Source organism: Sander lucioperca, chromosome 7 (assembly GCF_008315115.2).
Source record: "Sander lucioperca isolate FBNREF2018 chromosome 7, SLUC_FBN_1.2, whole genome shotgun sequence".
In the NCBI taxonomy this organism is placed as follows: Eukaryota; Metazoa; Chordata; class Actinopteri; order Perciformes; family Percidae; genus Sander; species Sander lucioperca.
Window position 1 is genome coordinate 6,098,945 of NC_050179.1, and position 24,639 is coordinate 6,123,583.

At 41.6% G+C, this 24,639-nt stretch overlaps 1 protein-coding gene across 5 annotated transcripts in view; it reads right to left on the reverse strand.

Moving 5' to 3' along the window:
- The window catches only part of kcnq1.2 (potassium voltage-gated channel, KQT-like subfamily, member 1.2), a 182,482-nt gene that overhangs the window by 139,095 nt on the left and 18,748 nt on the right, over positions 1-24,639 (reverse strand). For 2 of the 5 annotated variants that reach the window (XM_036002880.1, XM_036002881.1), the window contains exons 3-13: positions 20,405-20,495; positions 15,611-15,737; positions 15,358-15,436; positions 15,170-15,266; positions 13,020-13,160; positions 10,007-10,117; positions 8,617-8,712; positions 7,348-7,485; positions 5,096-5,219; positions 3,487-3,576; positions 1,556-1,582 (exon numbers count right to left, since the gene is read on the reverse strand). In XM_036002880.1, the coding sequence (XP_035858773.1) occupies positions 1,556-1,582; positions 3,487-3,576; positions 5,096-5,219; positions 7,348-7,485; positions 8,617-8,712; positions 10,007-10,117; positions 13,020-13,160; positions 15,170-15,266; positions 15,358-15,436; positions 15,611-15,737; positions 20,405-20,495 (1,121 nt within the window). Of the gene's footprint in view, positions 1-1,555; positions 1,583-3,486; positions 3,577-5,053; positions 5,220-7,347; positions 7,486-8,616; positions 8,713-10,006; positions 10,118-13,019; positions 13,161-15,169; positions 15,267-15,357; positions 15,437-15,610; positions 15,738-20,404; positions 20,496-24,639 lie in introns of all 5 variants that reach the window. The other 3 variants (XM_036002882.1, XM_031283369.2, XM_031283370.2) reach the window with 2 other exon arrangements.

The window sequence follows — 24,639 nt, forward strand, 5'->3', positions numbered from 1 at the left end:
GAAGATATTAAGTAATTTTAGAGTGGAATTATCTTATGGCAGCTGGGAAAAAGTATTTGAGTTATATATTTTTGAACAGTTTATATGAGGAAACAGAAATTGCAGTGCTCCAGTTCAACAGTGCAGCTGGCTGGCTGCTGGCATGGCTAAAAACAACAGCAAAGAACAACATGTGTAGCGAGGTCTTGACCTGCAGTCAGACTGTCAGCGTCTGAGTTTGACAAGTCTCTCCACCAAACCACCAGGCCTCCATTGTGATAAAGAATGGAGAGGCAAATCTGTATGAAAGACCAGTCCAATTCAAGCAAAATCCATTCAACCTCTCTCGTATTCAATCATTGAGTTTATTTAACATTGTCCAAACTCCGGAAGCAGAGTATGAGATTGAGAGAGAGAGAGAGAGAGAGAGAGAGAGAGAGAGAGAGAGAGAGAGAGAGAGACACAGAGAGACAGAGACAGAGAGACAGAGAGACAGAGAAGGAGAGAAGGAGAGAAGGAAGAAAGAGAGGGGAGGAGGGTAACCAGAGCTAACAAGAGCCACCTTTGGCCTCAACTTCAGCTCACTGAAGGAGACGTGAACTGGCTTATCGGCTACACAAACAGGATAAGGGTTTATTAACAATATATGTAGTTCTATCTGGCCCATCAGTGCAAATGTGTTTGGCTGGGAGAGTATGAGCCAAGGGGAGGAGAGAGAGATGAAAAAAAAGAAAAAGTGTGGAAAAAGACAGTGAGACAGAGGTACAGAGAGAGAGAGAGAGAGAGAGAGAGAGAGGGCGGGCGCTCCATTGATAGATTCTCACAGACAGTGAGGTGGGCGGGGCCAGACAGATAAGTGGAGCGATAAGCCGGACACTGACTAAATCAAACAATGACTAGTTTATTTATGACCACTGGAGCTCCACAATGGCCGCTTATCAACTGCACCCCCTCCCTCTCTCTCTCTCTCTCTCTCTCTCTCTCTCTCTCTCTCTCTCTCTCTCTCTCTCTCTCTTCAGTAACCCAGATTAGGTCCCCAAAGTCCCCTAGGCCCTGTCCATTCCTGGCCAGGCCAGCCCTGTTCCTCACCCGTGGTGTTGGCAGGGCACCCAGTAAAGAAAACAGGCCAGGTCAACCCAGGACCAGTGTCTGAGTCTCTCTGCTTGGCTCTGGTTTGGTCCGGTTGGGGACAAAAGCCCAGCCAGCCAGCGAGTCTAATTAAAATACTGTCTGGGCCCCATTAAAAAGGCAGGCTAGCTAATGATTAACACAGAGGACTTTTTAATAGGAGAAAAATAAGTACTTAACCACTGTTTAAGTGCAGTCACATATATACTATATACTTAATCTTTGTGTTTGCATTTTTGACAAAGAAAAAGAGGTATATAAAAGAGTCTCAATTGCTGTTTAGCTTATGCATACAAGATTATGGAATGGAAACTTGAGAGAGCTACCATGAAACCAGAGTGCACCAAAGTATTTGTTTACATCATCTCTGTACCAAAATGCCATAACTCAGTCCCTGGAAATCCCATTATTGCACCTCAGTTGTGATGGGGGAGTTGGAAGCACTCACCTGTTTGTCTGAACATTCTGGTGATTCCTGCAAAGAAAGCCAGAAATATTGTTAGTATGAGACTGCAACATGGCTGGGGCACACAGCAATGACACGTCCTTCCAATCAACATTCTCTTATCAGTTCCTGCTTTGCAACACAACAGCATTTTTGTTCCGCAATAACTTCCTCCTTTTTTGGAATAAGATTGATTGTATGTTAATTTCTGGGCCAGAAACAGGCTGCAAATTTATTTTGAAAGAAACAGAGGTTATTATACTCATACAGTAACTGTAAAAACTGTCCCTTTTAAACTCTAAAAAATACATTTGCTGTCTGTTGCCAAGCACTTTCCCTGAAAGTGTTTATTTAAAGCAGCTATAATCAATATTGTTATAATAACAATACCAAATGACAATGTGAAAACCAATGTGACAAGTTTAAGGGGGTTGTTTGTGATGATGGACCTGCAGAGAATAATTAACCGAATCTGCAGCTCCCCTCAGCTTAACAACGTTTCATAGTGGGCTTCAGCTCATTGTGTAGCTGTCCGGACTTCTACTTTGCCCTTTTGGTTCACTCACCGCTCTCAAATGGTCGCCATCATAGTCAGCTGTTTTCAGCGACTAGCTAGTGAACATTTAGCAGCGAAAGAGCCATATATTTCCCTCAGGAAAAAAACAACTAATACGGTTGCTACTGTAAATAGCTGATGGGTGTGTAAATAAGCAACTTTTTGTTAACAAGTTCCCTATATCAACCTAAAACGGGATAATATGTCAATGTTGTGTTGCAAACTTGTTTCCGCTGCCCCCAAGTGGCCAAACAATTGTTATTGCAAGTATAAAGAGGAAGAGATGACTTATAACCAGCAGTAAAATGCGTTCAAGACAGTATAGGAAAAGCGGGAAACACAGATTCATCCAAATTTTCTTTTAATGCAATAATATACTTAGTTCGCAAACAACCAAGCTGCATCCCCATGCATCTTATATTAGTTGACTCTTAAACCCTAAAATTTAAATTATACTAGTTTGCTACTTAGAAAGTATTTTATAAAACAGAAAAACCATATGCATGTTACGCCTACATGAGTCTTTGAAACAGTGATGGTTAAAACGAATAAAAAAGCAGCAGCTCATGTGTAGACAGTTGACCTTGCAGATGCCTGTTTTATGGATGGATCTGAAGCACAGACCCATACTGTTTCAACTCTACACATTATCATTAGTGACAGCAGGCTGCAGACTTCTTTACATGAAACATAAGATCTTCATTTTGACAGCTTGTTTTGTTGCTAGTAAATATGGGAATAAATGCTGGATAAAATGTGCTAATCTAACTGGTTTGACATTACATTTGATTTGATTGCTTTTTCCACACAAACTTAAGACATATGTTTTCCTTCATTATCTAAAATCCACCAAATTAAGCAAAAACTAAACAACATGTGCCCCCATAAGTGGTTGCTCTTCTGGTGATGGTTTGCCTTAATGTCAAGTTTATGTCACTCCAGCTCCATTTATGATGACACGCTTTGACAGGAAAAACTCATAAAGTGCATTTATTAACCAGGAGTCTGGGTCAATTCATTTGACGGGGATGGCTTTTAACACAGAACGTTAAACCACTGCCCCCTTAACCAGCCAGCCATCTATCATAGACTGCATGTATAGATCTGCATTTGTTTCTGTTGTTATGTATGAGTCATGGCAACCATTAGGAACCACATTTATCTGGATACTGAATGATCTGAAATCAACTCCATCATTTTCAAAAAGAAAACACAACTTGGCTTTGGCATGACTGCAGCAATATTGGTAAACTGCAAGTAGTATAACAAGAAACAAGAAAGAAAGTTTTTTTTCTACTTAAGCCCAATGTGAGTGTCTGTGGCCAGCAAAGGGGACAAGTGAAGCAGTAAAGATCTTGTAAGCATGACCTCTAATCACCACTGAGATTGTAATGGCTTCCATCTGGTCTACTGAAGACACCTGGCAGCCATCTTGGGTCTAAGGGGATAAGGATAGCGCCACTGTTTACTGTGTGAAAATGAGAAACCAGCACATAACAACTCATCCCATAATGTTTAAGGGTTTCCACTGTTTGCATAAACTGAGAGAACAGAACAGCAATCGTTTACAAGAGATTAGCTCTAAAAAAAAAACATGTTCAAATAGGTTGTATATTCTGTAATCACTTTGTACTTTAGGTCCAACAATGACAATGATAGAATTTTAAATATGACTAAGTGTCTACAGCCATGCTAACAGCTCTGGCTGGCAGTACATAGACTTGTACATACACCAGTCTATAACATGCTTTAGAGAGTTTTGCCTATATAGTGTACATAAATAAATACTACCTTGTGTCACTGCCAGATTTGTTTACAAATCTATCATGTCTTACCAACATATAGCTCCACGAAGAATGAGCTAGTGAGATGACTGAGTTGTTATGATTTAGCACGATATCTTGCCATGCAGCAGCAGGAACAACAGTGACTCAACACTCAACAAAGTACAGAGTGTTCGTACTCATGGAGTGTACTTAATCACAGAGTGTACGTACTCACAGTGTTGGTACTCACAGAGTGTTCGTACTCACAGAGTGAACACCTATGTGACACAGTGAAATGCTGGTTTTCTCATTTCTAGCTTTTGTGGTGACTCTACTAGCCTAAATGTGTAAAAATAAGTGCTTTATTATAGATGTGTTAAGCTGGCAACAGAATTATCAGGGGACATCTAAATTAAGTGTATCTACAGTATTTATTTTTACAGACATTCAAAATAAGGATGAAAAACACTTGCCAACACAAAAGTACAAGCTGACAGCTAATATTTCTAAAACATGTGCCATAAAAAAATGTAATTCATCATGGAGATGTTCGGGCCATTTAAATGCCCTGGATGCAAAAACACATCAAACTTTTACTGAAATAATGGATTTCCAAGGCCTATAAGGCAGCATGACATCATTTTACGGCCCTCAACACACATTATTTCATCAAACAAAACTGTATTAGGAGGAACAGAAAAAAAAATTGGTTTCATTACTGCAGTAATTGACTTGTCAAATGTCCTCCAAATGACACAGGCTTCGTTGCCAGCTGGACTTTAACTGTATTAAAATGGCAAAGATAGCTTCACAACAATATTCAATGCAATTTAAAAACACCTTCAGAAAAAAACACACAGAACATGGCATTCTGAGGTGTCAGGTTTCGAATAAAAATTCTGTTATGAAGAGCTCCAACATGAAGTCACTTTAATCAAGCAGTAATAAAACAGGGCTCAGTGCTTTCATGTGTAATCTTGGCGAGTTGACTTGTCTGGGACTGAGTTGTTGGAAGAAAGGACATTTATACAATAGAGGTTTTCTTTGAAAAATATGCAGTACAGTTAGCATACCTCAGACTGAAAATTAAGTGAAAATAACCCTTTATATCTATTTGACATCAATTTGCATACTGTACATTACACTAACATAAGAGCAGTACTCTTTCCAGTATATTACCTTCAACAGCCCCCCTTGGCTCCTCCTGGAAAAAAGAGCCACCTTTCTTCTGCTCAGAGTCATCAATGTGATCGTAGGTGATCTGGGGGATCGATACTGCTCTCTCTGAGGCCACACCCATAGAGCCATTACCTCTGGGCTTCAACCTCCTCTTGGTCCCTTTTTTCTGACAGACAGAGGACACATCAACCTAGTTAATAAACAATAAGTATGTGACTACTGTGGTGATACATTGTAATCATAATTAGGAGCTTTAAAGAGCAGAGTTATAGCTAAAAATCAAACAAATTACAACTGTTCCTCACCTACAGCAATGGAATAAATTGAAAAGAAGAATGTGTGAGAAATTGTCCTGATATATACAAGGTCATGGTCAAAAGGTGAGCTTCATGCTGTCCTTCTGAAAATAAGTTAAGCTACCACATATCTAGCTGGGACCATTCTACCTTCGCGGTACTAGTCTAGGCAGGTGACATCCAACATCCCAATAAGCAGTTTGTGTAGCCAGAGATCAGTCCACCAAGGCCTCTGCCTTCGCCTGTCATTCAACTGGCAATGCATCTAGCACCTAGCCTTGCAGGTGGTGTGGTAACATGATGGTGGCCCCATAGCACTTACTGAGCCCATCCACCAATTGTTCACAAGAAAGCTTCTCTCACAGTTCTGGATCCAGCATAGTTTCACTAATCTAGGCAGGGTCCCTCTTTCTAAAGAAACAAATCCATAGAGGTCTTAGAATCGCTCTTATAATTAAGTTCAGATAAAGGGGAACTACGCATACATGTTAACACGTGCATAAAGATTGTAATTTGTTCAAAGTGCTAGCCTGTTAGCAACACAGTACACTTGGATACATTTCAGGTTGTCAAAATTGTCCAGGAAATGTATTCTCTGAAAAATGACTGGACTTATCCAGCCATTTCAGCCAAGTGTTAAAAAGCCATGCATTGCTAAAAACACTGAAATATGTGCTGGGAGTTAGTGAGTTTCTGAGGACTTAAATAGTGCCTCCAGTCCAATCTTTAGACCCACTGACCCAAACCAACGTCATGGACGTGGCCTTTATGGAAACTCAATTATTTGGACTCAGTGGATCAGAATTTGGCATTGACAAGTGGCCAGCAGTTCAATCCAACTACCCGATGTTTGAATGACTCATTAGCAGAGAGAGTGAGAATGGAAGGTGGTGGTGGTGGGTGTCGGAGGAAAATAAAAAAGAGAATAGAGAGACAAAGATGGAAGGCATGAAGAAACTGTAACAGACACTAAGTTTAAGAGAGCCAAAGAAAAAGAAACAGAGACTGGTGGAGTTAGATATAAAGAGAAGAGGGAGAGAAAACAAGAAAGAAATAGACACGGCAGAGAGGGGCAGAGGAAAAAGTGGAGAAAGAGACAGGAAGAGCAGGGAAGAAAAAGAAAGAGTGAAATAAAGTCGGTTAACTACAGAGAAGAAACAGGAGAAGAAACAGGAGAGGAATCTTGAAAGACAGAGAAAGGGGAGAGAGAGGAGAGTCAGCGAAGAAAGTCACCTTCTGAAACAGAAAAGAACGGAAGCAGCCTTCATTCTCTCCAATACATGTGGGTTCAATGCTACACAAAGATTTTTTTGTTGTTGTTCTACTAGACAAAGGTTTACTCCCATGAGAAAGGCCACGGTGACATCATCTCAACTGACTGAGTCTTTGTGCGGTAGAGACAAAGGCCTGGAGTCATCCTGCTGGAGTCAGCCTTGGAGGGAGGGCTTCTGTGTGTACGTGTATTTGTGTGTGTTGTGTGTCCTTCTGTGTGTGTGTGTGTGTGTGTGTGTGTGTACGTTTGTGGGAACTTAACTTGCCCCTTTATGCTGTATGGCCTAGGCACAACATAGCTGATATTGTTGTGAAAGGTGAACTGCACAAGGAGACAAGACGGTGTGGGCTAGACATATGCAAATCCACCGTGAAGTATCACAGTCTGACAGCTTTTTCTGACAACGCTCTTTTGTAGGCTTTTTGATGTTCTGCATCTCAGGTTCAACAGATTATTCAAATGTCTATTTAAAAAATGTTTTTCTCATATATGAGAAATACCACCTATGTGTATTTCAATTCCAAAATGAAACATCTACAACAAACAAAGCCAACAAATGTTTCTGGTTTAAAGACTGGATGCTGTTATTTTTTCTATTTTTTCTGGGTGAGGTTTCACCTTTATTGGATAGATCAAAGCAAAGAGATACAATAAACAGTAAAAGAGAAAAAGATGTGAAAAAATACCCTTGTCTCTTGGTTCTTTAATTTGAACTGGATAATTACCGATATGTTCAGTTTCCTGACGCAAGGGCTGAAGTTGTCAGATTCCACTGTGGTGACAGGCACTGGAGTTAGAACATACATTTTCCACGTCACAGCACAGCCGTTTGGTTTCTCTGCTGCATAGCATCTCCAAAGTGTCTGAGGAAGACAGGTTAAAGCATAGACTTAGTGTTAGTCAATGCCTTGTTTCGCATTACCTGTAATAATTTTTCTATTTTCCTCTAATCCCCCAATACAAATTTAGAACCAACCGTAGGAATATGCCAGTGGTGCAGCAATATTAGCCACAGATTCAGTGACATGTGAAAATTGTCAAAGTACTGATGGTTTTGGTTTAACATTTCCATATTTCTGTTAATACGGTTTATTTGTTAAATGTCAGACAAATATTAATAATATTGTTTTCCATAATATCTCTCTATATTTGTCTCTTTTCATTCATGTTAATATTTGTGCCATCTTATTATTAGCTTGTCACGTGGTGGGGGTGGGATTAAATAAGTTTATACTTCTTCCCACTCCTATTCGGATATGTTAACAGATCGTCAAGTGTTCACAAGTTGTTGTTATTATTATATATGTATTGTCTTGTTATTTGTTGTTATTGATTTGTTTTGTTTTTATTTCTTGTCTGCTGTTCTGTTCTTTACATATTCAAAATAAAATCAATCAACCAATCAATAATGCACTATGAAAGGTGCTGCACAAGTTAAGTTTGACTGATTAATTGATAATATACAATAATGTATTCTTTATGTAAGCAGTTCTATTCTATTCATGGCATAAACATTTTCCCAAAAAAGCATGGGAGTGGATATCTGCAGTATTCTGTCCTGCAGACATTTAGGTGTCATAGGTGTCCCAGGTATTTAAATTGTCCGTGGATGTGTCTCAGTGTGTTCAGGGTAATTTTAATCCTTGTAATGGTTAGCTTTTGTCACAACATAGCTGCTTGTCCGTCTACCATTTCACTCTTGGCAAGTGGGATACAGCTCACCTTTCCATGGCTCACTAGTAATTTGCAGACAACAAATACTTTTACTTTACTTTTTCTCTTTTCCGTTTCCATCTTTTCTTTTACTAGAAAGATCTGGAAACTGCACGTTTGCACCTTTCAAAAAAATAAGGATCAGATTGAGACAATTTTGTAGCCATGGTATAAGGGACATGTGTCTTCTGTTTAATCATTGATGGACTGTGTCTACCTGGTTTTTAATGTAAACCTTGTGGATTACTACCGACATGCTTCCATGCGATGCTAAAATGTACCTGGATAAGGCAGGCTGCAGCAGGGATCTGTCTGTTGAAGTGCTTCTGTCTCTGCTTCTGTTGGACTTTCAGGGCAAACCCTGAGCCCAGGATACCCTAATCAGAAAGAATTAGGTTGAAAAGAAAATATCTCATAGTTGTTTAGTGTAGATATTAGAAATGTACAGTGCTCGAATTATCTTTTTGTCTTTAAGGGGGTCTCTCTATCGCATAAAAAAAAGTTGGCCACCCTGCACATAGCCTAACAAGGCTATAAAATTAAATAGCCTAGGCGCGAGTGGCGCTTTCGCGCAGTATATGCGCACGGTAGGCCTAGGCTATAACTTGACACACGCACACAACAGACAGAGAGATTTTTTTTTTTACAGAAATGGAGTCCTTTTAATTAATTTCAACATATTATTGATTGTAATAGTCCATATTTCATTTCAATTTCGCAATACAAAGAAATAGACTAAACGATTTAGTCTGAGTGTCATTCTCAATTTCACAATGAAATAAAACGTAACTCATTTGACCCAGACCACCGTCTCAGATATCCTCAGTGTCAAACACAATAATGCATGTAGTCTTTAACTTCTACACAGGGAAAATGCACTAACTGGCAGAAATGAATAAAGCCATTGCACAGCCAAACTATGTTCTAGTCTTATAATGTACACGTAGTGATAACAACACCTGGGTGTTCAGTCGTCTCGTGTGTTGAACCGTGGAAATAAATAGACCAACAATTTTGGAATTTGCACTGAGATGTTGTCGGGAAGTCTATTCACAGAATATTCTGCCATCAGAGATTGCATTGTATTGCTGACAGGTGTTTCAAAATATCTTTTCCGGAGCTCTGAATAGCAGAGGATAGCTACAGATTTATTTATTTAAGATGTATTGGTGGTATTTACCTCAATAGCACATTAAGCTAAAAGCAAGTTGATTTCTTCGGACTTGCGAGTGCTGTCAAATCGATCGTAGCCTATGCGTAGATAATGAGCGTTGTTTAAGATTAAATTACAATGCCACATATGGCAGACACCTTCAGATATGAGAGACCCTCTCAGATTTTTGACTTTGTTGCTTTCATGGGAGCCAGTCCTCACTCTATGGGAGCTCGGCTCCCTCTGGCTCCCACGTAATTCGAGCACTGAAAATGTAGATGCAGCATCTCACAAAAAGAAATTCATTTTCTTTTATTATTACATCCATACACCAATACTTAAAAAGGATAGATACAAAAGTTGTGTTTCAGGACAGAGAGCAATAGCTAATTAAAAATGAAAAACAGGAGTCAACCAAGTTGTAATACGATTGGGACTAAATTAAATAATGAATCTAAAATGAAGTTGTTCCTTACAGGTCATGAATTTCATATGACTCAGATTAAAATTATATTTACTGCAGGCAGAGCGAAGAAGGAGATGGCGAAGACACTGAAGCAGGAGGCAATGGCCTTGCCTATCCACGTTTGAGGAATTTTGTCTCCATAGCCGATTGTGGTGACAGTCACCTAAAGACAGAGAGTGGATGAAGTCACTCTTACATCTATTAACATTATCATAAGAATATTGTAGACATATGTGTGACAGAAAGAAAAATCCTGCCACTTATACAGGCCTTCACTAATGCAAAGAAGCTAAGGGCAAAATTAAAGCTACACCATTGCAGGTTGAGGCGGGAAACTAGAGGGTGCCTGTTCTTTATGACTCTCCTTTATCCTTCCCTTGATGATGAACCTCGTTGATAAAAATGGAATAAACATGTAAATAATTCCCCCTTACATGTTAAACATTGCACATGAAATACAAGTGTATTCAGAGATCAACATTCAAAACCACAGGAGTCTATAACAGGAGTTAGACAATAAAGAGAAAGTATATCAGCCATTCTGGCCTTGCTCAACAACCGTCAGCGATGGCTGGGGCGTTTGAGGCTCTCACTCCTCAAAGGGAATAAGATTCCCAACCACTAATCCTCAGTGAGTGTAGGAATTTGCCAGGGTGAGGGGGGAAAACAAATACCTCTTGCATTTGCATGTACACCCACTCTGAAAGCCGAGCCAATTCTGACACATTCAGAACACACTTGGCTTACCGTGGGTGTCTATGGAGCATCGCCGCGTGAGCCGGCGTTGTGCGCAAACACAAAGCGGCTGATGTAAGGTGAGATACTTAAAAGGGCTTTGGGAGTAAAAAAGAAGGAGCAAGAGCGGGAAGGGTGGGTGGGTGTATGTTGGGGGCAGGTGGAGTGGTGGGGGATTTAATCCCTCATCCACAAATCCGATGACTAAACAATGTCCTCCTGACCATCAGAGTGGAATGGTCTACTCCAAAACACCGCTCTCATTCAGGTTGTAGGGTGTGTGGCAAAAACCTAATCATGTCTACACAAAAGGTCACAGACCTGCTCATTGAATATGTTTAAGTGTGTATGTGCATGTCTGTATGCATATATGCTTATTTATATGAATGCTGATCTGCATGCATATATACCGTATGTCTGATTACACCCAATTTGACTTGTACATAAGCACCACAACTACAAAATGGCAAGTTACACTGTGTCCTGGTTGAAGTTAGGTTGTTAAAATCAGCCCAAAATAGCCATTACCTAACCATCAGCAACTGGAAGAAGAAGAAGAAGAAGAAGAAGAAGAAGAAGAAGAAGAATGTGATAAAATCTGTTTTTAATTGAGTTATGGGAAATATACAGTGTACAACAAATATGATACTAGATAAAAGATGATATGTATTTTAGTTTGTGTAAGGAAGAGACCTTCTCCCTCCTTGGATCACCTTCAGTTGTCGCTGTGCAGCCTCAAACGGCCACAGATGGCTTACCATTGTTGCAGTCTCCATAGGATGGCTGCCGCTGTTGCCGCGAAAAAGCTAGGGCACCAAGCCCAAGCGCCTAAAGCGCTCGAAACGCAAGATCAGCTAAATGACTTCATCTAGTGGAAAAATCCCAAAAGAGGTGGTCTTAACCTCGAAAATAGCCAATTGAAGATTTACATGCATGTTCTGAGGGTAATCATTGGAGCATTCCACAGGAGGAGGGTCTTCCTTGTAGAACGATATAAGGCGATGTTAGACAAAGGACTCATTAGCAAGATATGTCCGGACCTTGCTCAGGCTATCCTGTGTGTTGATTTATTTTCGTGCACATTAAAGCTCTTTTTCTCATCTGACTCCCTCAACTTCTGTGTTCACTCTTTCACGACTTTTAATCTTGTTGTATTTTGAACAAAAAAGAAGTAATCGCGAAGTTACAGCAAGCGTTGGAGTCCGCGCCGTTATCTGACCTTTTGCCACGGACATTTAAAATGTACTTCTACAAGAGGCAGGGATGGCAATGGAGGGAGAGAGAGAGAGACAGAGAGAGAGAGGAGGGGATATGAATCATGGCATTGGCTTGTCCTCCAGCTGTGCCCTGCACCTGCACATCCGTTTGTGGAAATCATGCCAAGAGGAGGAATACACACTGGGGGAGCTTAGCATTTTCTAATCAATGCAATCTCATTTCAATAAGCGCACAGACACAAACACTCACAAACCTAACCAAAACCTATTGTAATGGCATATCATGACTCTCAAGTTTACAGTCTCAGAAAAAAAAAATGGTGCAAACCCCCAACCATGATTATTTTCTCGACATTGTGAACAGAGCAACTTAAATAAAAGCTTTTCTTCAACTTTCCACAGAGCAGTGAGGATCACTGTGACCCCTTCGACCCTTGTTACATAAAAGGTATTAATCCCACAATTAAAGTTTTAATTAAGGGAACTGACACTTTATATTGGTGCTCTAAAAGTTCTTTGAGCCAAAGAGCCCAGAGGTGAATGCTTTATTACCGTCTCTTTGTGGCACGCTGATCCCCTGCACAAGACTGCCATAGGTTTCTCATTACTCTGCGCTTTCAATTCAAATGTTTAATTAACTACTCTGGAAACCTGAGCCTCTGTACAGAGGGAAATAAGCAAAACCAGCTCTGTGCGCGAAAAACATCAACACACCTGCGTCTGGGTTGAGTGTTGCAGCAATGCTTTCATGCTACACGAAGAACCAAAGAGGAAAATAAAAACACAAGGAGGTAAATAATTGGTCTAACCAGGGTGGCCAGCCATCTCCATTTTCCCAGTTAAGACTCCACTTGAGAGTCCATTGTGCTGATTTTTTTCATTACAGCTCTTTAGAGAGAATAATCTTTTTTCATGTACATGTGATGTGGTCTTTCAAGTATGTAAGCTATGTGGGAAATTAATTAGCATTCAAGGATCCAAGTAATATATGCATTGCTAAAAAAAAAAAAAAAAAAAAACGTACTCATAAAAATATGCAGAGTACAAAAAGATCAGTGAAGGACTTGCCTCTTCTATCCAATGTACTTCTATTTTCTAGTTAAGCGGTCTTACCACGCCCCACCACAGGGCATCGGCATAGCTGGAGAAGCCCGTCTTGCCCTCCTCATCCACAGCATCCTTCTCCGCCAAGTAGACAAAGTAGGAGGAAAAGATCAGGCCCAGGAAGCCGATGTACAATGTGGTGATCAGCTCCTGAAAAACACATTAAGTCAACCAAAGACAATACTATGAAAATGTTGTATGAAATAATGTTCTACGTGTTAGATAGTCATGTTGGTGACAGTGCATTACTTCAAACAACATGTATGTTTCAAATGACCTGTGAGTGACATGCTGTGAGCTGCTGCTGACTGACGGCAACCTTTCTCCTACTCTGTATAGAAAGAGGTGTCAGGTCAGTTAATCCCTGAATGATTGTGCTGTTGGGTCTTAGCCGTGTCCATGTGTGGTGAAGAGAGTAGCTTGTCGCCTCATTATGCTGGAGGCGTGTGTTTGCACAAGCTAGACTTGAAATCTTTCTGACTTTTATGAGTGCTCTCAGGTCTTACCTAAGAACTCATAGGCTGCATCTCATGTCCCTTATTTGATAGCTCCGCGCTCCTCGGCTGAACCAGAAGTTGTTCTGTCCCTCCTCTGTGAAGGCCGTCTCAAAGCCCTAATTTCTACCCCGAGGAGCGAGCATCGAGGAGGGATCATCGAAGAGCTATAGGCGAGGATACACGAGATCAGGGTTCTGGGAAGCCCTGAAGCTGAAAGGCTTGCTAACTCCGCCCATACTGCTGACAAATTCATGTGACGCTTCAGAGGAAAGGACGTCTCATCCCTCTAAAACACATTTGCTCGTTTCCTCTCTCCTCCCATGATTTCCCTGCGTCTATCCTGTGCTTCCTCGGTGGGAGGGAGTAAGACGCGAGAAAGGGAGGCAAGTGGAGGAGTCGGGGATGCAATTTAAGGAAAGAGCGGTGCACTGATGGTGTTTGCATCAAACAGTGCACTGTTGAGACCAGTCTTGTGTCAGCTAGGTCACCCACCACCTTCTGCACAACAGAAGGATGAATGGGGTGTGGTGATTATTATAGCTGACTACTATACAATCGTCTCCAATCAGCCAGGCTGGACGCATAGAACAGGACACTGACACTGCACTTCCAATCCACCTTAAACCAAACCAGTCAGGTTAGGTAGAAAGTGGTAGTCTGCCAAATTATACATGACCAATGGTACATTTGTATGTTTGATCACCTTGCTATTCCATCGGTGCCTTAAGTCATACTGTAAAGGACAAGTCTTTACAGGGTCGGCCTCATGACGTTGAATAGGCTCATCAATTGGTTTTGCACATAAATGTAAAAGTATATGTAGTAAATGTAAAAAGATTAAGTGTCTAAACCTACAGAGCCTTGTAAGATAGCTTAACCTACATTCAGAAAACCAGTTACAATGTGTAAGCATGAGTCTTATATGCAATTTAACTGTGTAGTTTATAATATATACACACAGGTAAGCAAATATACACCCAGCACTTCGGTACTCAAATGCTATTCTGAGCACACATCCTAACGTGCTTAGTCTATTCCTTTCCACCAACTTATTGACACTGTCAAGGGCAATATATTTCCACTAAACAGAGCACATCATTTGATAAAGTGGTCATCTGACAACAGGGAGATGGCAACAAATCACATTAGGCTCATCTCACATTTATTTTCTTGACCTGCGCATGCAATCTGTTCTTCTTATGCATCAAAGAGACGTGAATGTCAGGTTTGACTATAACCAAAGAACACAGTTACTTCAGGGATTAAGAAAAGAACATTACATCCTCTGATTTCATTGTGTATCAGCTTAATAAAATACTGAAACAAATGTACCAGGATCTGATGAAAGAAAAAGGAGAGGCAACCTTGACGATCTCTCTTCTTCTCCTTATAAAGCCAGGTCTCCTATGGCTTATTTGCGCACATTGTGTGCATGTATTTCTGACAGTGCACATTGGATTGCTGTTATGAGCAGTAAATTACAGCAAGAAAAGGAAGGCAGAGTCTGGTCTGTGTACTCATCCTATAGAAGAATTTGCAGCTAAGTGATGCAACAGGAGTAATGGCCCTTTTTTGTCCTTCTAATCAGTTTGATATGTGTTAAAAAATAATTAAAAAAACAAGCAAATAGTTTTAGCATTAGCCTGAATACTTTCTACCTACCTGTCGATGAATAAAGACTACAGATCCCAGGAGCCTCCATGTTCCTCCCTGTCGATCCACATGTAGCATGCGCAGGATTTGGAGAAAACGGATGCCCCTGCAACACACAACATCTCATTATGTTCTGATCTTCTCCAGCTACTTGTATGAGTAAATAATAAAATGCAGAACAAAAAAAGTCACTCTACCTGATGGCAGACGTGGCAAACACTTGGCCATTGGATCCTACACCAAGCACAATGATCGAAGCAATGACCACTATCAAATCTGTGAGAGATAAAGACAAGTAATCAAATCAGGGTTGCAATTATTTCAGTTTTAATGAAACATTGCCCTCAAGTAAAACCTTACATCGCTTGAATGGTTTAAGTTGTTGATCTACAAGAACAATACATGACATATGTTATATTAAATGGGTGCAAAGGAAAATGCCAGGTGCACCTATGATTGATATGGGCTTCCTGATAAAGCGGAGGCGTCCTTTGATGCCTGCATATTTGCTGCGACAGCCTGCCGACCACAGCCGGACCACATACTCTGTGCCAAAGAACAGCACCAGCACAATCTCCTGTGAAGCACAATGCAAACACAGAGCAAGGGTTACATTAATCCATTAGTACAGCGGCAATACTTGTGAAGCACATACAGGACAAGTGGATGTGGAAGTAGATAAGGTATCATCTCTAAAAGCATTGATAACACTGTGCCATGCATTAACACTAATCTAAAAGCATTAATCAAGCCATTATACAAGCGATATGATATGAATGGTTAATGACAGGTGTGTAAGACAGAGAAACTGAGGTGGTCTAGTAGTACTAAGACCACCCAACCACCCAGGAGGAAAGATGGAGGTTGATAACATGGCTGATGACAGCTCATATTGAGACAGGGTCAATGGCTAAGTGATTGGAGCCACAGGATGAAATGGTATCACACTGCGGCCTAACAGATAAGAAGGCTAAATAATCAACTTGGGTGTTGAGATCTTGTTATAATTGTAAATCTTTGTGCAACAGTTGAATAAGGTAGTTCACTATACTTGTTGTAAAATAAAAATGAGGGCTTGATTTTCAGTTATAACCATATGCACCTGCATATCAGTTGAGGTTGGTTCTTTGTTAAATTGTGTTCCAATATGTGCCATAGTGCATTCGTTTTTCTATTATGTGCATATACGTGAGCCTCTGTGACTTAATTAAGCCTGAGATCATTTTCCTGGCCACCGTGTATGCATAATATTTAGCCACCATACTGTCTGTTAAAACCTAAGGCCATGTGGGTGGTCATCTCGCTGATTGCTTGAACTGGCTGCCTCCTGACCACCCCTTGTATGAAACTTAATACCATGAGCCCTGCTGCAATAACACAGCACCACAGAGCCCCAAAACAATGACTTGTCAATCAAACCAGACACTTTTGCCAGCCCAAAGAGAAAATGCACTGATGTGTACATTTAGTGATACTTTTGCAACAGTCCTGTGAAAAACAACGTAATACAAACCTAAGGCCTCCATCAGGGTTATCATAGTAATGGGGCAGACAGATGGACAGATCCCTTTTGTTGCTTTCTAAAATTTCAGTTTGCCCATTTGCCCATAATCATTAATTAACCATGTTTACAACTTTGCGCTTAAGTCGTCTGGCCTGGTATTCTTATACCCCGTATTCATCTTAATGAATTGCTAATTTTTTTGTCACTGAGTTAAAGACAAAGAGAGAGGAAGATAAAGAGGCAGAATTGAAGACAGAGACAGGCAGCAATGGTTCAGCAAATCTTCATAGCCTGATAATCAGACTGAATTACCATTTGGGTTTACTTTATTCATTCAGAGGTCTGGAACCGAGATACCTATAACATCCATTTTAATTGAACTTGACCAGTCAGCCATAGCCTTATTGTTTGTTTAAGAAAGTAACAGACTACCTTTCAATTCCCTGCTGCTGTGTCTATATAACAATGTATAATCAATAAAAATCCTTTCTGGCTGAAAGGTATTATTTAGCTAACAAACAAGGTTATATGTGCACAAATGTTTAAACAGTTCTTTGTATTCTGGAATATACAAAGTGTAATCTATTACTGACAAACAAGCATTTGATATCTGTATTCTATATACACAACTTCTGATGTATGTCTGATGTTTATTAATTGGGGTTAATATCATTGTACATATGCTTTCTAAAACAAATGAATAAGCATTCGCTAAAACTGCCACACAGTCAGATGAAAACATCAGCACCAACACCAATGGCCAAAAAATTACAATTCGAGTTTAATAATTATGACATCTGGGTAACATTTGAAAGTCAAAGGAGCGTATGAAATGTGGGGAATTTGAAGGGATTAGTCATAATAATTACATAAAATGGGTCACCCAGATGTTGGGGAGTTTTTGGATGTTTATCAGAAACTGGCAACTATATGTTTACTGAAAACAGCCGCCCGTTCACAGAGCAATAATCTCGTCAACCAGACAAGGATGAAGCGCATTTAAAGCGCTGCCTGGGAATTACAATAACAGATGAAAATGTGATTAAATTGCTTCATCTGTGTGTCCCACTATAAGGGAGGTGCACGTATGCACACAAACACAAAGTCCTTCATTACATCTAGAGTCACCTTTATAAAGCTTTTGCAACTTATGGATGGTACATAATACAAAGTAATACCCCTGTTATTAATGTAGGATTCTAGATAATAATCTCAATAGCATTTCAATTATACATTACATTATGCATTTCAGAGGTGAGTTATTTAATATTTCAGAATTAAAGATTCATGAATATGGGCATTGGCATGAATAAGTAAACTGTTAATATTGTATTTTACGTTTTACTTTTATGGACTTTATGTGTATGTTTACTAGATTAATTACTGTACTGTACTTTCTATAGGGATTTGAGGGTGGTCTTTTGCTGGTTATTCAATGTTTTGTCCAGCTCTGAAGCACAATGTAACGTTCTTTGACAACTAGTCTAGACTTATGTGTGAATCCAGCTTCCTTGTTACTGTACCATTTAATTTTCACAAAACCATTGGTCTTTGATTTGTAATTACTATCATTTGCTGTCCAAATGCTGATTTCACAATTTCACATTTGCTTCCAGTAAAAACCTCAAAGGCAATATGCTGCCTTCAACCTTTATTGAGACCTTCTTTAGCTTGCTGCATAGCTGTGCACTTACACGCACAGTGAGGGCACAGAAATAGTTGTGCAATATGTATTAAAAAAAAATCTAAAACAGGGAAGCAATGAAGAAGACCTGGGCAGAAGAGAGGACAAAGAAGAGATCTATGTGACATATGTGTCTGTCTGTAACTGTGAGTGTGTATCCATGCTTCTGTGCCTCTTGCCCAGCCTGGTCAGCTTTACTTTGGCAGCTGCCCTGAAGGCCAAATATCCTCAAGGACTAATGTCCCCTCTGCCATCCAAAACAAGCAGCCTGTGATTCACAGATGTCCACTAACCCTGAACTTTCTAAGTATAGCTACTATCACCACTATATGCCACCATGACACAACTTACAGGGCTCCACCCCCTCAAACACACACACACACACACACACACACACACACACACACAGGAGATAAGGTATTATCTTATCTCACAATTAATATTGAACCAAAACCATGCATTACACATGTATACACGAACACACAAACACACAGCTAGGTGTACAAATAAACAGGGTTCGACAATTCGAGAGAAAAGACTAACAGTAATTTTGTGTGCAGGAATTTTAATTTTCTCTTTACATCTTTATGAGGCTGAATACTGCTGTTCTCTTTAGTAATGAAGCAACAGAACAAAAAAAGAATATGGAGGGAGGAGAGGAATATAGAGAAAGGGAGAGAAAGAGAGTTAGAGATAATGATAGAGAGTATTTGACTCTTCTTGAGTAAAAAATAAATGAAGAACCGTGATAGTAGGTCTTCAAAGGGCACTCCAAAAGTTTACAGAACACAGTGTCCACTCTGTCCTCTGTTTGCCCTCGGGACTCAGGAGGTGGTACATATGTGTGTTTTTGTGAGTGTGTGTGTGTCTGTCCATTTCTGTAGAGTAGCTACGTTTATATTCACAGTGTGCTGACAAGTGATAGATGATACAAGCTCTTTGTAGTGTTTCCAAACAGCAGCCATAGTGTTCTCTACTTGTTGTAAGCCCTGGATTTATTGCATCACTTAGCAGCCTTAATAGCCTAATAAGCCACAAAAAAGCCAATTTACCAGCAAGTATTATAAAATACAGTCTGTGTGGGGCCAAATAATTCTGCATAACCAGTGGCATCCCAAGAGCTTAAAATCAGTGGCTCCTGACCATTCCCATGCTAATAATGTACAAAATGTACACATGTTACTTACTGTTAAGGGCTTTGGATTGATGCAATACAAGTTGGCAGAAGTTGTGTGATGGTGAAAGGGATTAGTCTTTTAGAGCATTGTAGTATTTTTGTGGCTGTGGTATAAGATGGCGGATAGAATCCTTCCAGCCAAGATCTTCTGTCTCCATCAAGTGGATACAGGAGGGTACTGCAGTGCAGCTATAATAGCTTTAGACTCTTGTTCATTCTCTTTATCAAGCTCTGTCTCTGTCAAGGAAGCATCACTAAATAACACCATCAATATGTACCTCATTATGTGGGCTGCAATGATTTTCACATCATTATCCATTTAATCTATTTAATAATTGTTTATTTTAGAGAAAAGGTTCCCAGTGTGACATGCTAACACTACTTGTTCTTCCCCCCAACAGTCCAAAACCCCCCAAAAAAGAACAATTTAGAAGGACATAAAGAGAAAACAAATCCTCACATTTGATAAGCTGAAACGAGTTTGGCTTTTTTGCTTGCTCGAAACTGTAAATTTTCTGCCAATCAACTAATTGGCTAATCAATTCATTGTTTCATGACTATCATGCATGTGTTTTTAAAGGCCCTACACATTCATGGTCCAATCACACAGGTGTTTTTAATTAGTCTGCCTGACTAGACCTCATGACATCTGTCTGATCCTCCTATTAATTTAGTTGCACCTGTTAAAGTACCCCTGTGTGGGTGTACAGGACCTTTAAGACTATTGTATACTAACTATTGTTAATAATCACAGCCCCTTATACCTGATGCAACCATACATGTACAATCCACGTGAGTGAAATTTTAAGATGTTTCTGGATTCAGCCTTTTTGTGGAGTTGTGAAAGTTTTGGTATATCAGCACAATAAGAGTACTCACCATCCAGAAGAGGGTTCCTGTAGCAAACTCTGCATATTGCTCTATAGTGGACAGGACACTGAAGATTAGACACACCAGGACCATGACAAAGCTGTAGGAAGAGAAAAGTCCAGTCAGTTGTCACCACATATCACTTGCTATTTCAGTAATTTAAAAAAAACTTTAAAAACGTTACTATATATATTTGTTTTATGAATCTGACCTTCACTGAAGTACCTAATAACCTTCAATTTACCCTTACTACATAAAAAAGGATCAATCAAACAATTACTTTATTTGTCCCCCAACAGCAATTGGTTGCACAGTGACAGCACACCGGTGAACATACACAAAATAAAACAATTAAAAATGATCAAATATTTGGGCGCCCGGATAGCTCAGTTGGTAGAGTGAGTGCCCATATATAGAGGTTTACTCCTCGACGCAGCAGGCCCGGGTTCGACTCCGATCTGTGGCCCTTTGCTGCATGTCATTCCCCCTCTCTCTCCCCTTTCATGTCTTCTGCTGTCCTATCAAAATAAAGGCTGAAAATGACCAAAAAATTATCTTAAAAAAAAGATAAAATAATTAAAATTTAGGTCCACAACCTCCACATCCCTGTGGAGTTGAACCCAAGTGGGTAATGTCCAAAGCTTCCATTGCTGAAGCTGCGGCAGGGAGCTGTGGTCTCAAGGTCGTAGGTGCCTCGAGGGGCGGTAACCCTTGAACACCGTGGTGGACACCGGTGGTCAGGGAAGCCGTCCGACTGAAGAAAGAGTCCTTCCGAGATATGTTATCCCAGAGGACTCCAGAGGGGGGGCTCAGTCATCTGTGAGAAACTAGGAGTAGAGCCGCTGCTCCTTTGCATCGAAAGGAGCCAGCTGAGGTGGTGCGGACACCTCCAGCTGGGATGAGACCTCGGGGAAGACCCAGAACTAGGTGGAGAGATTATATCTCCACACTGGCTTGGGAACGCCTCGGGATCCCCCAGTCAGAGCTGGAAAATGTGGCTCGGGAAAGGGAAGTTTGGGGTCCCCTGCTGGAGCTGCTACCCCCGCGACCCAACCCCGGATAAGTGGTTGATGGATGGATGGATGGATGGATGGATGGATGGATGGATCGATGGCCTTTTCCTCATACAGTAGAGTTTAGTTGAGAGATGGAAGAGGGCATGGAAGAGTATTCATATGTTCATATGAGTATATATATATGGGTCAAAGACGAATAAGGATTTAAAATTTGAAAATAAATGAGTGTCAAAAAATGCCAACTCAAGCAATTTCTATTTTCATTAGAGTGTTCTATATACATCTCAACAACAGGAATTTAATTTAGAAATGCAATTTAATTTTTTTTGATGAATCGTGATTTATTCCATGAAAAATTGTCAGGGTTTTGGTATTTTGTTCTGTTTTATTGTGTAGTCTTGTTTCTCTGTTTTGCTTGGTTTCCTGTTTTATTTTGTAGTCTGTCTTGTCTCCCTTGTCTTGTCTAGCTTTCTTCCTGTCTTTGTTTGTTTCCCGCCTTTTTTGATTTGTTCCACCTGTTGTGTCACCTGCCTCTCGTTCCCTCATTACCTTGTGTATTTAGCCTCTCTGTTTTCCCTTGTCTCTTGTCGGATCATCTCGTCTCGTCGCTGTGCGTTCTGTTTGTTTCGGCATTCCCTGTTGTGGATTTCCTTTTTGTATTGGATTATATCTCCAAGTAAGTTTTGCTTATCTTTAAATCAAACTTTTTAAACTGCATTTGGGTCCTAACCTTGCCTGCCTTTGCACCAGCCTTGATAGTATGATCCGACCAAAAAACGGACCCAGCAGTTATGGAGTTTGTGCCTCTTTTTCACCCCATGGACTCAGTGGGAGAATTTTTGATGAAGTTTTTTCATGGGCTGCATGAGGAGGATCCTGCCTTCGCTAGGCACCTCATGGATATGCGCTGGCAGGCTACGGCGAGGGAATTCGGCCTCCCTGTCACCAGGCCTGTTTTTCCCTCCAGGGCCTCAGATGACCTGTGTATCTGAGCCTGAGCTGACCTGTGTTTCTGAGCCTGAGCTGACCTGTGTTTCTGAGCCTGAGCTGACCTGTGTTTCTGAGCCTGAGCTGACCTGTGTTTCTGAGCCTGAGCTGACCTGTGTTTCTGAGCCTGAGCTGACCTGTGTTTCTGAGCCTGAGCTGACCTGTGTTCCTGAGCCTGAGCTGACCTGTGTTCCTGAGCGTTCCTGTGTTCCTGAGCTTTCCTGTGCTGCCGAGCTTTCCAGTGTTCCTGTGCTGTGCAGCGGACCCGAGCCCGTGCTGTGCAGCGGACCCGAGCCCGTGCTGTGCAGCGGACCCGAGCCCGTGCTGACCAGCGGACCCGAGCCCGTGCTGACCAGCGGCCTCAAGCCCGTGCTGTGCAGCGGACCTGAGCCGGTGCTGTCCAGCGGACCTGAGCTCGTGCTGTCCAGCAGTCCTGAGTCCGTGCGGACCAGAGACCACCGCTCTGCTAGAGTCTTCCAGTCGTCCAGAGTCTTCGATGACCGTTCTTCCAGAGTCTATGATGACCAGTCTCGCAGTGCCTTCGTGAACCGCGGTCTCAGAGACTGTACCGTTGCCCAGCACCTCAGACTGTGCCGTTGCCCGACACCTCAGAGACTTTGCCTTTGTTGTCGGTTCGACTGACTCCTGTCCCCCATGTTTTGTCGGTAGTCCGGCCGACTTCTGTTCCAGTTACCCTGTCGGTGGATTTGCCGGCTTTTGATCCTGTTGCCTTGTTTCCTGTTCTTGATCCTGTTACCTTATTGGCAGACACTGGCCCAGCTGACCCGTTGCCTGTCTCCAGCCCAGCTGACCCGTTGCCTGTCTCCAGCCCAGCTGACCCGTTGCCTGTCTCCAGCCCACAGAGGGATTCAGCCTTCGCTGGCCTGCCAGGTCTCCCGAGGGATTCAGCCTTCGCCGGCCTGCCAGGTCTCCCGAGGGATTCAGCCTTCGCTGCCCTACTTGTCCGTCTGAGGGATGCTGCCTTCGCCGCCGGCCTCCAGAGGGGTTTCGCCTTCGCCGCCGGCCTTATGACGGGATTCGCCTTCGCCGCCGGCCTTATGACGGGATTCGCCTTCGCCGCCGGTCTTCAGAAGGGATTCACCCTCGCAGACGGCCTCCAGAAGGATTCTGCCTTCGCCGTCACCCTCCAGAGGGGTTTCGCCTTCACGGACGTCCTTCAGAGGGGCTCTACCTTCGCCGACCTGTTCGGCCGCCTGAAGGATTCAGCCTTTGCCGCCTGAAGGGTTCTGCCTTCACTGTTGCCCCAAGTGCCCATGGTTCCCGGTAGCCGAGGCCTCTCTGTTCCCTGTGCCCCAGTGACTCTCTGTCCCCTGTTGCCGAGGCCTCTCTGTCCCTGTCCTGGGGCCTTCCTGTTCCCTTCCCCGAGTGGCCCCCCCGTTTTCCCCCGGGCCTCGGTTTCCCCTGAGTGCCCTCTATGCTCTGTTCCCTGTGCCTCAGTGACTCTCTGTTCTCTAGCCCCGTTTGACTTTTTTGGTTCCTCCGTTCGTCCCTCCTCCGGTCCCCCTCCGCCCTCCCTGGGTTGCCTTTTGTTCTGTTTTGGGTTGTGTTTTTTTTTTTTTTGGACATCTGGGATCTGTCCCTTGGGGGGGTACTGTCAGGGTTTTGGTATTTTGTTCTGTTTTATTGTGTAGTCTTGTTTCTCTGTTTTGCTTGGTTTCCTGTTTTATTTTGTAGTCTGTCTTGTCTCCCTTGTCTTGTCTAGCTTTCTTCCTGTCTTTGTTTGTTTCCCGCCTTTTTTGATTTGTTCCACCTGTTGTGTCACCTGCCTCTCGTTCCCTCATTACGTTGTGTATTTAGCCTCTGTTTTCCCTTGTCAGATCGTCTCATCTTGTTGCTGTGCGTTCTGTTTGTTTCTGCATTCCCTGTCGTGGATTTCCTTTTTGTATTGGATTATATCTCCAAGTAAGTTTTGCTTATCTTTAAATCAAACTTTTTAAACTGCATTTGGGTCCTAACCTTGCCTGCCTTCGCACCAGCCTTGATAAAAATGTCCTTCCTGGGTAACGGGAATGGACTATATCCTTTTTTAGCATATAAATGTTTAGGCATATCCATAGTTACAGCTAATCAAACGCACACTTTTTAACCCAATTAATGATATATTTGGGTAATTTATAATTAAATGGGCTCATCGTTTGATTTTGGTCACACAATATTCCATGCCAAAAACAGAAATTGAGTCTTAAAATGCTTTACAGTAAAGGTTATCAGGTTATTGTA